At 38.8% G+C, this 14,964-nt stretch overlaps 1 protein-coding gene across 4 annotated transcripts in view; it reads right to left on the reverse strand.

The window, feature by feature from the left end:
* The window catches only part of INTS7 (integrator complex subunit 7), a 101,941-nt gene that overhangs the window by 12,612 nt on the left and 74,365 nt on the right, over nt 1-14,964 (reverse strand). For all 4 annotated transcript variants that reach the window (XM_023203806.3, XM_023203808.1, XM_023203807.1 and 1 more), the window contains 2 exons: nt 14,052-14,120; nt 603-735 (listed from right to left, as the gene is read on the reverse strand). In XM_023203806.3, the coding sequence (XP_023059574.1) occupies nt 603-735; nt 14,052-14,120 (202 nt within the window). The remainder of the gene's footprint in view (nt 1-602; nt 736-14,051; nt 14,121-14,964) is intronic.

Below are 14,964 nucleotides of genomic sequence, written 5' to 3' on the forward strand. Positions count from 1 at the left end.
GGGTGAGCACTCTGAGAACTTCTTAGGAAGTGCCAAAGGCAGCAGAAATTCAGCAGGCTAAAGGCTGAAGAGTGTACTCAAAGACATTACTGTCACCACCTGGTAGGAAATGATTCATTGCCAGTCAGACAACAAGCCCAGTTCTTCCTGTTTCAATTGGCCAGTGGTTCTCCCAACCATGGCAGCATGACAGAATCACTTGAGTGCATGTAAAACTACTAATGCCTGGGCCCCAATTCCAGAAATTCAGAGTTAACTGGTCAGGAGTGAGGCCTGTATATTCATGTATTCTTTAAAAAGCCCTCAAGTGATTCTAATGTGTAGCCTGGGTTGAGAATTATTGTACTTCAGTTAAATTGTTAAAAAAAGAAAAAAGTTTTATTTGCATTCTGTAGCAGCTAGAGATGTGGTAAGTGCTTTCATGGATTATCTCATTTACTCCCCACTACAATGCTGTGACGTCGATATTAACCCTGTTTTATAGATAAGGAAACAGGCACAGAAAGGTTAATTTGTTGAACTCACAGAGTTAGTAAGCGCCATAGATGTATGAAAAACCCACATCCGTACAATAAAAGCTCAATAAAACAAACGCCACTTGCCATATAAGAAACAGGGGTATATTTCCGATTGAGTGATTCTACCTCCTCCAAGACATGATTATATACAGACATCATTCTTCTTTCATATTCACTATCAGCATGGGCTGTTCCAGTAGATCCGTACTCCTGGAAACTGAAGTAAAGGTCAATATTCATTAATTCATCAAAATAGCATGGCTATTTAATACCTACATGTATCAGGTACTTTCAAATATTTTCATTTAATTTTTAAAATAATGAAGTTATTTCCATTTATAGGTGAGAAAATTGAGGCTAGGAGAGGGTAAGTAGTTTGCCTACAGTCATACAGCTAGTAAATGGCAAACCAGAATTCAAACCCAGGTCTGACTTCAAGTTATGTAATTCTTAATCTCTTTGGTTGCCAGGAAATATGACAGTGTTACTGCCATAGGTGAAAGGGACATAAAGACATCTGAAAAGGGGACTATCAATAAAGCCAGCAGATAAGTGCCAAACTATCAATAAAGATAAATAATAACAGGTTAGATATATAAATAACAGGTCAGAACATGGAGGAATGTCACAGAAGAAAATAATCTTGAACATATCAGTAGGTGAGTAAGACAGGTAAACTCTGGAGAGATGGAAAGTACAGGACATTCATGGCTAGAGATATGGCATGAATCTAAAGCATGGAGATGAAACACACAGGCATGTTCAGAAGACAGTTTGTATACACAGCATGCTGGGATAAGTTTAACCTAGATTTCTTCCTTTTTCTTCTACTGCTTTGAACCCCTGCAAATTTCTGAAAATATTTCTAAGTGAAAAAAGGCATTTCTAACTAAACTTTTAAAAATACAATGTTTAAGTAATTTAAATATGCTGGGCATAACACTACTCTTACTATTCCCTACTATCATTTTAATGCCTACTATGTAGAAGGCATTTCAGCCAGCTGTTTTATATATATTAGTTCATTTAATCTTCACAACTACTCTGGGAAACAGGCATCATTATCTTCCGATAGTTTATGCACACATGGCTCACTGGGATGATATACATTCACAGAGCTAGGAGTGACTGTTAAGGGGTTCATGTTCACATTTGCTGGGCTCCCAAGTTCTGTTTCCTGCTCTGTACTATATCTTAAGTTCTATTAAGACAAGAACAGAAGCTCATTTGTATGATGGACTTTAAGGACAACTAAACTACATAAAAGACTTCCATTTTTTTGCTAACAAAACAATTCCATTTCTGGTGGTAGGCAACCACAGATTTGCTTTTTATCTCTGTAAATGAGATTTGTTTCCTAATAGTTCATATAAATACAGCCATATAATACATACTCTTTTGTGTATGGTGTGGGGTAAGGAAGATTATTTTTTCCCTTTTATATATTTAGTTGTTCTAGCACAATCTGTTGAAGAGACTATTCTTTTCCCATACAATTATCTTGGCATCTTTGACAAAAATCAAGTCTATTTCTGGACTCTCCGTCCTACCCTTAAGCCATCATCACATTGTCTTAATTACTGTAGTTTTATATTAAGTCTTGAAACCAGTAGTTAAGTCTTCCCACTTTAGTTTTTCTCATTTATTTTACAATACGGTGAAGTACTTAAATTGATTTTCTAATGTTAACCCAACCTTGCATTCCTGGGATAAATCCTATTTAGTCTTAATGTATTATATTTCTATATTGTATTTATATTGTTGGACTGAACTTTTGTTAAAAATGTTTGTCTGTGCTAATGAAGAGTATTTAAATTTGTCCTATTCATCTAAGCAAATTTATTTGCACAAAGTTATTCTTCTCTTATTATGCTTTTAATATCTGTAAGATTTGTATTAATGCCATCATTTTATTTCTACTATTAGTGATTTATTATTTTTTCTTGCTCAGACTAGTTTTATCAATTTTATTAATCTTTTCAAAGAACCAGCTTCTGGCTTCACTGATTTTCTCTATTGGCTTCTTTCACAGCATGTTTTTGAGGGCACTCATGGTTTCTGTATGACCTGCTGAATGATCAACAGGTCATTCATCTTCATTACTAAGTAGCATTTCATTTGTGGATATACTACAATTTATTTACCCATTAGCCTACTGAGAGACACTTGGATTTTTCCAGATTTGTTATTATGAATAAAAAATGCTATGAACATTTGTGTATATGTCTGTGTGGAAACATGTTTTCCTTTCTCTTGGGTAAAATAGTAGGAGTAGAATTGGTGGTCATATGATAAATGTATATTTAACTTTATATGACATTGTCAAACAGTTTTCCAAGTGGCTATATCATTTTGTATTCCCAACAACATATTACTATGAATTCAAGCTCCTCCACATCTTCACCAACATAGGATACTGAAGGTCTTTTTAATCTTAGCTATTCTAGTGGGAGTAGTATCTCATTGTGATTTTAATTTCCCTAATGACTACTGATGTCAAGCACCTTTTCATGTGCCTATTGGGTATTAACATATTTTCTTTTCTGAAGTGTCCAAAACTCTTATCAGTTTTTTTTTTTTTTGAGACAGAGTCTCGCTCTGCCGCCCAGGCTAGAGTGCAGTGGCACAATCTCGGCTCACTGCAAGCTCCACCTCCCGGGTTGACGCCATTCTCCTGCCTCAGCCTCCTGAGTAGCTAGGACTACAGGCGCCCGCCACCACGCGCGGCTAATTTTTTGTATTTTTAGCCAGGATGGTCTTGATCCCCTGACCTCGTGATCCGCCCGCCTCGGCCTCCTAAAGTGCTGGGATTACAGGCGTGAGCCACCGCGCCCGATCCTCTTATCAGTTTTAAAAAATTGGATTGTCAGCCGGGCATGGTGGCTCATGCTTATAATCCCAGCACTTTGGGAGGCCGAGGCGGGTGGATCACCTGAGGTCGGGAGTTTGAGACCAGCCTGGCCAATATGGTGAAACCCCGACTCTACTACAAACACAAAAATTAGCTGGGCATGGTGATGCATGTCTGTAATCCCAGCTACTTGGGAGGCTGAGGCAGGAGAATCGCTTGAACTCGGGAGGTGGAGGTTGCAGTGAGCCGAGATCGCGCCACTGCACTCCAGTCTGGATGACAGAGAGTCCGTCTCAAAAAAAAAAAAAAAAGAAAAAGAAAAAAATCAGATTGTCGAGTTGTGTGGTGTTCTTAATAAAACAATGTCTGAATAAAAGTCTTTTGATATAATATGTTTTGAAAATATTTTCTTGCTATCCATAACCTTTTTCATTTTTTAAATGACATATTATCAAAAGCAGATTTAAAAGTTTAAATCCAATTCAGCAAATTTTTCTCTTATGGTAACTGCTGTTTGTGTCCTAAGAAATCATGACCAACCTCAAGGTCATGAAGAGGTTTTCCAATGCAGTCTTCTAGAAAGTCTGGAGTTTTATATTTTGGTCTATGATTCATTTGGAATTAATTTTTGTGTACACTGTGAGGTAAGATTAAATTTTTTCCACTATATAGATACCTAGTTATTTGTTTCTAATTCACTGATAACAGTCTTTCTTATTTGCATCTTTCTAACTACTTTGGGTTTAATTTGCTTTCTTTTCCTCACTTCATAAAGTAGAAACTGTGATCATCGATCTTAAACTTTCTTTTATACATATAAGTATTTAAATCTATAAATTTCTCCATAAGTTCTTCTTATCCCACAGGTTAGCTGCATCCCACAAGTTTCGTGGTATGTTCTCATTTTCATTCCGCTTAACATGTTTTCTGATTTCCTTTGTAATTTCTTGACCTACTGGATTTAGAAATATTGTTTAATTTTTAAATACTTGGAAATTTTTCAGAAATCTTCTTCTTTTCTAATTTAATTATATAACATATTATTTTATTTCAATGCTTTAGTATTTATTGAGACTTGTTTTAAGGCCCAGCATATGGTTTATCTTGGTAAATGTTCCAAATGCACTTGAAAAGATGTATGCTGCTGCAAGATGTTGTATAAATGTCAATTACGTAAAGTTGGTTGACAGTATTGTTCAAGTTGCTCTATAAATTACCCAGAAGGAAGTGGTGAAATCTCCAACTACAACTGTAGATTTGTGTATTTCTCTTTCAATTCTGTCAGTTTTTTCTTTATATATTTGGAAGACCTGTTAGTAGGTCCATAATAATGAGGATTATGTCTTCTGGATGAATTGATCCTTTAATCATGATGAAGTGTACTTCTTTCTCACTGGCAACAGCCCCTATCTTAAAGTATACTTTGTATAATATTCATATGGCCACTACAGCTTTCTCAGGAGGGTTTGCATGTTATATTATACCCTTTTCCATCTTTTTATTACTGTTAACCTATGTCTTTACATTCAAAATGGATTTCTTGTAGTAAGCACATAGTTGCATTTTGCTTTTTTTTTTTTTTTTTTTTTGAGACAGAGTCTTGCTCTGTCACCCAGGCTGTAGTGCAGTGGCTCTATCTCGGTTCACTGCAACCTCTGTCTCCCAGGTTCAAGTGATTCTCCTGCCTCAGCCTCCCAAGTAGCTGGGACTACAGGTGCATGCCACCATGCCCAGCTAATTTTTTTTTGTATTTTTAGTAGAGACGGGGTTTCACCATATTGGCCAGGCTGGTCTCGAACTCCTGACCCTGTGATCTGACCCCCTCGGCCTTCAAAATTGCTGGGATTACAGGCATGAGTCACTGCACCTGGCCGCATTTTCCTTTTTAAATCCAGTCTATCTTTATTTAGAATAAGACCATACATATTTACTGGTACGACTGGATTTAAGTGTACCATCTTTTGACTTGTTTTCTACTTTTTCTATCTGTTTCTGTTCCTGTTTTCCTCTTTCTCTGGCCTCTTTTGGATTAACTAAGTATTTTAGTATTACACTTTATGGCTCTACTGGCTTGTTTTATTTCTTGGTGGCTGCTCTAGAGTTTAAAATATTCACCCTCAGTTTATCAGAAGTTACTATCAAAAGATATACTACTAAATGTAAGATTCTTACTACTATATCCCCCTGTTGTCTTATTTCATATATTTTACCTCTATATGTTATAAACTCCTAAACATCATTTTTGCTATAAATTGTCAATTATCTTTTTAAAAATAAAAAAAAATTTGCCATTTGTAATCCTCCTTATTCAGTTTTGTAGGTCTGAGTTTATATCTGAAATAATTTTCCTTCAGCCTAAAGAACTTCCTTTAACATTTCTTGTAGTACAGACTTGCTGATGGCATTTATCAGATTTTTTTCTGAAAATGTCTTAATTTAACCTTAATTTATTGAACGGTATTTTTCCTGAATATAGAATTATAGGTTAACATTTTTTTTTTCCAGGACTTTAAAGATGTTGCTCCAAAAAACATCTTTTGGCTTGCAATATTTCTGATGAGAAATCAGTAGACATTCTGATCTTTCTTCCCTTCTAAATAATATTTTCTTCCCTTTTAAATAATACCTTCTCTTTAAAAAAATTTTCTCTTTATCATTGGTTTCCAGCAATTTCACTGTTACGTGTGCCTTGCTCTAATTTTAATGTTTTCCCTGCTAGAGGTTCATTAAGCTTCTTGGCTCTGTGGGTTTACATGTTTAATTAAATATAAAAGACTTTTAGTCATTTAAATATTTTTCTGTTCCCCCTTTCCCTCTTTCTAGGATTCCAGTTACATGCATATTAGTCTAAATGACATTACTCCACAGGCCAGCTTTGACTCTTCATTTTTTCAGCCTTTTTTCTTCCTCTGTTCTAATTTGGGTAGAGAAATTTAAACTGCTTTGTTGATTATATTCTCTTTGAGGAAACTGATATTGGAATCTCAGGCCTTACTAGATTGAAATCATAGATAGTGTAAATGCAAGAGCTGGGCAAGATGGCCGACTAGACGCAGCCTGGTGGAACAGCTACCACCAAGGGACCAGGACGACTGGTCCTCTCCTAACAGATATTTAGAGGGAAGAAACTAAGGGTGGACAGAGGAAAGACACAGAAGCTGGGCTGAAGGGGAGGAAGCTGGGAGGGACCCATGCATGGGGATATCGCACCAGGGGAACAGTGACTTGAACTGGCAAAAAACAATCAGCTACTGCAACAGGCCTCTGGACTCCTGGCAGGAGGAGATTCCTCGACCACTATGGACACTTGAGTTGGCACAGAGGGCTGCTTAGAGAAGTGTTAGGGGTCGTATTCTAGCCAATGCAGAGTCCAGAGTGTTTGGTGTGTGAGCATCTGTAGTGGAATATGGCCGGGGCACCTATCCCTCTAGGCTTAACTTGCTGACTTGCTTTATAGGAGACTTCATCCCTACTAAGGGAACTGTCAGACCTCAAGTCAACAGGGCTGTCTTGAAGATCAGACGGGGCCAGTCCATCTGGCCTCTCCTGGGGCCCCAACCTGGCTGTGCCTGCTTGCAGTGCAGCCTTGGGTGTCCTGGGGAGCCTGCATCTTAGCTCCTGTGCTGAGGGACTGTGCCTAACTGGTAGTGAGTTCCAGCACAGCAGCCTGGCTTGTGGACACGTGCCAGCTCACCTGCGCCCTCCCCATACTGGCAGCTTTCTCTGGGCCCATGGCCACCCCCCAACACTGCTTTGCCAACGTGTGTGCATAGGCAGATCTTGCCTCCCCAGTCCCACCAGTGCACATTCACCCTGCCCTGCCACTGCTGCTGGTGTGAGTGCATTCTGCCCCCATTACCCCTGCATTACTGCCGTTGCATTTGGAGCTCCTGTGCCAACATTGCCCTGGGAGTGAAACTAGGCATGAAGAACAGTGGACCTTCCCCTGCCCTAAGTGGCTACCTCCACCTGCACAGAAGGCACACACAGTTCTGTGTCCACCAGCGCCACGCCCCTATGCTTATACTACCACTAGTGCCATGGCACGCACAGTCACTAACAAGGCTCCCCTGCACCCCACCAGTCAGCCGTGCTGCCTCTGCTGCTGCTGTGAAGGCCCACACAAAGGCCGGCATCCCAGACCTGCTAGCATCCTGCCACAGTGGACAAGTGTGCATCCCGTTATGCTGCTGCTGCTGGCATGTGCAACTGAGGATGGATCCTACTGCCATCATCCTAATGAAACGCTCTGGCTGGCACCACCCGTTGGATTGTAGTAACCAGTGGCCCTGGAGTACCTTGGCCCCTACCCAGCGCAATCAGTTCCTAGCCTGAAGGAGCCAGAGAAGAAAGTTGAGGCTCATACCAGCCCCCCAGAACAGGCAGTCCAGGAGTTATGAGCTGAGCCTTGGCTCCCTAAAATCTTCCAGAAATGAAGCCAGTTGACTAAACCCGCTTTATACCACAACCAAACCCTCAAGGTCATCAAATAGGATTAAAAAAACCATAACAACAACAACAAAAAACATGCAAAGGACAGCAACTTCAAAGACTGAAGGACCATCAGCCCACAAAGATAAGAAAGAACCAGTGCAAGAACTCTGACAACTCAAAGAGCCAGAGTGCCTTCTTTCTTCCGAATGACTGCACTAACTCTCTAGCAAGGGTTCTGAATTGGGCTGAAATGGCTGGAATTACAGAAACAGAAATCAGAAAATGGATAGGAATGAAGATCATCAAGAAGCAGGAATACATTGAAACCCAATCCAAGGGAGCAAAGAAGCACAATAAAATGATACAGGAGCTGACAGACAAGAATAGCCAGCATAAAAAAGAATGTAACCAACCTGAAAGAGTAGAAAAACACACTGCAGTAATTTCATAATGCAATTCTTAAAATTAATTGCAAAGCAGACCAAGCTGTGGAAAGAATCACAGAGCTTGAAGGTTGGCTTTCTGAATAAGACAGTAAGACAAGAATAGAGAAAAAAACACTTTGGGAGGCTTGAGATGGGTGGATCACTTGAAGTCAGGAGTTTGAGACAAGCCTGGCCACCATGTTGAAATCCCATCTCTACTAAAAATAAAATAAAAAAAAATTAGCCAGGTGTGGTGGCGCATGCCTGTAATCCCAGCTACTCGGAAGGCTGAGGCAGGAGAATCACTTGAACCTGGGAGGCAGAGGTGGCAGTAAGCCGAGATCGCGCCACTGCACTACAGCCTGGGCAACAGTGAGACTCTGTCTCAGAAAAAAAAAAAAAAAAAAGAGAAAAAAGAATGAAAAGGAATGAACACAAACCCTGAGAAATATGGGATTAGGTAAAGAAATAGAATCTACAACTCACTGATGTCCCTGAAAGAGAAAGGGAGAATGGAAGCAACTTGGAAGACATATTTCAGGATATCATCCATGAAAATTTCCCCAACCTAGAAAAAGAGGCCAACATTCAAATTCAGGAACTGCAGAGAACCTCAGTAAGATACTTCACAAGGTCATCCTCAAGACATATAATCATGATTCTCCAAGGTTGAAATGGAAAAAAAAAAAAAAAAAAAAAGGGCAGCTAGAAAGGTCAGGCCACCTACAAAGGGAAGTCCATCAGACTTAACAGGAGACCTTTAAGCAGAAACCCTACATGCCAGAAGAGATTGTGGGCCAATATTCAATTTTTTTTTTTTTTGAGAGAGTCTTGCTCTGTTGCCCAGGCTGGAGTGCAGTGGCACGATCTTGGCTCACTGCAACCTCTGCCTCCCGGGTTCAAGAGATTCTCCTGCCTCAGCCTCCCAAGTAACTGGGATTATAGGCATGTGCCACCACACCCGGCTAATTCTGTATTTTTAGTAGAGACGGGGTTTTCCTATGTTGGCCAGGCTGGTCTCAAACTCTTGACCTCAAGTGATCCTCCCACCTCGGCCTCCCAAAGTGCTAGGATTACAGGTAGGAGCCACCTCGCCTGGCCTCAACATTCTTAAAGAAAAGAAATTCCAACCAAGAAATTCATATCTGGCCAAACTAAGCTTCATAAGTGATAGAAAAATACAATCTTTTTCAGACAAGCAAATGCTGAGGGAATTTGTAATCACTAGACCTGCCTTATAAGAGCTCTTGAAGGAAGCACTAAATATAGAAAGGAAAGACCAGTCACTACAAAAACATACTTAAGTACACAGATCAGTGAGACACTGTAAAGCAACCATACAAATAACCCTGCATGATAACCAGCTGCTATCATGACAGGATCAAATCCATACATCAATACTAACCTTTAATGTAAATTGGCTAAATGTCCCAATTACAAGGCACAGATTGGCAAGGTGGATAAAGAACCAAGACTCAATGGTATGCCAAGAGACTCATCTCACATGCAATTACATCCATAGGCTCAAAATAAAGGGATAGAGAAAAATCTACCAAGCAAATGAAAAATAGAAAAAAACAGCAGTTGCAATCCTAAATCAGACAAAACAGACTTTAAACCAACAAAGATTAAAAAAAAAAAAAAAAGACAAGGGTATTACATAATGGTAAAAGGTTCAATTCAACAAGACCTAACTATCCTAAATATATATGCCCCCAACACAGGAGCACCCAGATCCATAAAGCAAGTGCTTAGAGACCTTCAAAGAGACTTAGACTCCCACACAATAACGGTGGGAGAATTCAACACTCCATGACAGTATTAGATCATTGAGGCAGAAAATTAACAAAAATACTCAGGACCTAACCTCAGCACTGGATCAAATGGACCTGATAGACATCTACAGAATTCTCTACCCAAAAACAACAGAAAATACATTCTTCTCATCACCTCATGGCATATACTCTAAAATCAACCACACAATTAGACACAAAACAATCTTTGGCAAATGCAAAAGAACTAAAATAATAACCACTTTCTTGGACCACAGCACAATAAAATTAGCAATCAATACCAAGAAAATCGCTCAAAGCCATACGATTACACAGAAATTAAATAACCTGCTCCTGAATGACTTTTTGGCAAGTAATGAAATTAAAGCAAAAATCAAGAAGTTCTTTGAAACTAATGAAAACAAAGAAACAACATACCAGAATCTCTGGAACATAGAGATTAAGAGAGAAATTAAGAGATTGAGAGAGAAATTTACAGCACTAAACACCTACATCAAAAAGTTAGAAATACCTCAATTTACAAAATAACATCACAACTAAAAGAACTAGAGAATGAAGAGCAAATCAACCCCAAACCTGGAAGACAAGAAATAACCAAAATCAGAGCTGAACTGGAGACTGACACACAAAAAGCCTTTCGAAATATCAACAAATCCAGGAGTTGGTGTTTTGAAAAAAACATTAATATCTATTTGATAGACAGTTGGCAAGACTAATAAAGAAGAGAGAAGATCCAAGTAAACACAATTAGAAACAACAAAGAAGATATTATCACTGACACCACAGAAATATGAACACCTCTATGGACACAAACTAGAAAATCTGGAAGGAATGGATAAATTCCTGAACACATACACTCTCCCAAGACTAAACCAGGAAGAAACTGAATCCCCGATGAGATAAAAAATGAGCTCTGAAATGAAATCAGTAATAAATAGCCTACCAACCAAAAAAAAGCCCAGGACAAAATGGATTCACAGCCAAACTCTACCAGGTATACATAGAAGAGTTAGCACCATTCCTACTGAAGCTTTTTCAAAAAAATTAAGGAGGAGGGACTCCTCCCTAACTCATATACGAGGCCAGCATCACCCTAATACCAAAACCTGTGGAAACAAAACAACAAAAACCTCAGGCCAATATCCCTGATGAACATTGATGCAAAAATCCTCAAAAAATACTGGCAAACTGAACCCAGCAACAAATCAAAAAGCTTATCCACCACCATCAAGTAGGCTTTATCTCTGGGATGCAAGGTTGGTTCAACACATCCAAATCAATAAATGTGATTCATCACATAAATAGAACTAGAGACAAAAACCACATGATCATCTCAATCAATGCAGAAAAGGCTTTTTGATAAAATTTCATATCCCATTATATTAAACTCTGAATAAACTAGGAATTGAAGAAACATACCTCAAAATAATAAAAGCCACCCATGACAAAAACCACAGCCAACATCATACCGAATGGGCAAAAGCTGGAAGCATCCCCCCGAAAACCGGCGTTAAGACAAGGATGCCCTCTCTCACCACTCCTATTCAACACAGCATTGGAAATCCTGGCCAGAGCACTCAGGCGAGAGAAAGAAATAAAGAGCATCCAAATAAGAAGAGAGGAAGTCCAACTATCCCAGTGTGCAGACATTATACTATATATAGGAAAGCCCACAGTCTTGGCCCACAAGCTCCTTAAGCTGATAAACAACTTCAGCAAAGATCCAGGATACAAAATCAACATAAAAAGTCACTAATATACCTATATACTAATAACAGTCGAGCTGAAAGCCAAATCAGGAATGCATTCCCATTCACGACTGTCACAAAAAGAATAAAATACCCAGGAACACTGCTAACTGGGAGGGGAAAGCAAAACACTGCTCAACAAAATCAGAGATAACACAAACAAATGGAAAAACATTTCATGCTCATGAATAGAAGAAATCAATGTTGTTAAAATGGCCACACTGCCCAAAGCAATGTATAGATTCAATGCTATTCCTATCAAACTGCCAATGACATTCTTCACAGAACAAGAAACTATTTTAAAATTCATATGGAACCAAAAAGATCCCAAACAGCCAAGGCAATCCTAAGCAAAAAGAGCAAAGCTGGAGGCATCAGGCTACCCAACTTCAAACTATACTACAGGGCTACAGTAACCCAAACAGCATGGTACTGGTATACAAACAGACACACAGACCAATGGAATAGAATAGAGAGCCCAGAAACAAGGCCACGCACACCTACAACCATCTTATTTTTGACAAAGCTGACAAAAACAAGCAATAGGGAAAGGACTTCCTGTTCAATAAATGGTGCTGGAATAAGTGGATATCATATGCAAAAGATGGAAACTGGACCCCTTCCTTACACCACAGACAAAAATCAACTCAAGATGGATTAAAGACTTAAATGTAAAACCTAAAATGATAGAACCCTGGAAGACAACCTTCAGGACTAGGCATGGGTAAAGATTTCAATGCAACGATGCCAAAAGCAATTGCAACAAAAGCAAAAATTGACAAATGGGATCTAATAAAACTAAAGAGCTTCTGCACAACAAAAGAAACTATCCACAGATTAAACAACCTACAGAATGGGAGAAAATTTTTGCTAACTATGCATCTGACAAAGGTCTAATATCAAGCATCTATAAGGAACTTAAATTATTTACAAGAAAAAAACAAGCCCACTAAAAAGTGGGCAAAGGACATGAACACTTTTCAAAAGAAGACACACACATGGCCAACAAGCATATGAAAAAAACCTCAACATCACTGATCATTAGAGAAATGCAAATCAAAACCACAATGAGATACCATCTTATACCAGTCAGAATGGCTATTATTAAATCATTAAAAAATAACAGATGCTGGTGAGGTTGCAGAGAAAAGGGAACCCTTATACACTGTTGGTGGGAGTGTAAATTAGTTCAACCACTGTGGAAAGCACCATGGTGATTCCTCAAAAAGCTAAAACCAGAACTACCATTCGGCCAAGCAATTCCATACTGTGTACATACCCAAAGGAATAGAAATAATTCTATCATAATGACACATGCACACATATGTTCACTGCGGCACTATTCACAATAGCAAACACATGGAATTAACCTAAATGCCCATCAATGGCAGACCTGATAAATAAAACGTGGTACATATGCATCACTAAATACGATGCAGCCATAAAAAAGAAGACGATCGTGTCCTTGGCAGGAAGATAGATGGAGCTGGAAGCTATTATCCTTAGCAAACTAACACAGGAACAGAAAACCAAATACCACACGTTCTCACTTAGAAGTGGGAGATAAATGATGAGAACATATGGAAACATAGAGGGGAACACCACACACTGGGGCCTACCTGAGGGTGGAAGGTGGGAGGAAAAGGAGGACCAGGAAAAATAACTATTGGGTACTAAGCTTAAAATCTGGGCAATGAAATGATTTGTACAACAAACCCTGGTGACACGAGTTTCCCTATATAACAAACCTGTACATGTAACACTGAACTTAAAAAAGAAAGAAAATGCATATTCAAAAAGAGAATACTATAATGGGAAGAAAAAGGAATCATTCTTTAATGAAAACAACTATTTTGAATAATTAATTAGTTACTGGGGGAAAGGAAATATTTAAAAGAGCAAAATCAGGGATATTTTGGTTTAAGAAGCCAAAGGAAAAAAATCTCAAGTTCAAGTTTAATTGTATCATTAACTCAATTTTTCATAGTTTAATTATAATATACGAGAAGAAACTGTTCATATTCAAAGAATTTCTTCCCAGTTATCCTTCCATGTTAACTTATTGAAAACAGGAGGCAGGAGGCAAATAGATAACAGAGTCAGAAAATCTATGTTTTGTCACTAGTTACGTAACTCGGAGAAAATGCTGGAAGAATTCTTCCTCTTTGTTTTTACTTCCATAATACTTGTTCCAAAACACTCTTCTGATGATTCTGATGATTAGGTAAGACAATGTACAGAAAGCGTTCTGTAACTTCAACTATTATTAATATTAAAATTACCTTGCTGATTCTGGATCCAAAATCAGGGCTTCTATTGCATGAGATATCAGTAAACAGCTCTGCTGCTGTCTGGATTGATGTTAAGGTTACATATGAAAATAGAGAAGAAACCCACTATAGGTTTATATTACCTGAACACTAAACGGGTCAAGATTTGATTGCCTAGTGAAAGTAATCATAATGTTATCAACTCGAATGGTCTGGGGCTCTACCTTTTCTTTTTAAGGGATATATATTGTCTATAATAGTGATCCTCAGACTCTGTTCCAAGAAGGGTACTTCGGAGGCTACTACTGTGGGAAGGGGAAATCAAGTGATAGACCCCGTGATTCAATTACAGCAACTCTGTTTTTATCTGTCTTAGATATAGGGGTTTTTCATAAGAGTCTGGGACAAGCAAATAAACGTTTCACTGATACAAGTTAAAAAAATAAAAACAAAACCAAAACACAGTGGTCTAAGGAGCCTTTATCCCAGAGGTTCCTAATCTAGGGCTCAAGAGGTCTGGCAACCCCCCCAAACTTATATGCACATTTTGGGTGTCTCTGCATATATGCATTTTGCAGGACAGGGGGCCCACAGCATTCACTGGGTTTCAATCAGTAAACTAAATGCCAAGAACTACTGATTGGTAAGTACTACAACTTAAAAAAAGAATTTCTATTCCTTCCTTTCAAAAGTGAAGTTGCTAATAAGAAAATACAGAGAACTTAGAACTTAGGAAGGGTTTAAAAGTGACCACTAGGCTGGGCACGGTGCCTCACGCCTATAATGCCAGCACTTTTAGGTGGATCACTTGAGCCTAGGAGTTTGAGACCAGCCTGGCCAACATGGTGAAACCCTGTCTCTACTAAAAATATAAAAATTAGCCAGGTTGGGGTGGCACGTGCCTGTAATCCCAGCTACTTGGGAG

Source organism: Piliocolobus tephrosceles, chromosome 1 (genome assembly GCF_002776525.5).
Source record: "Piliocolobus tephrosceles isolate RC106 chromosome 1, ASM277652v3, whole genome shotgun sequence".
Classification (NCBI taxonomy): Eukaryota; Metazoa; Chordata; class Mammalia; order Primates; family Cercopithecidae; genus Piliocolobus; species Piliocolobus tephrosceles.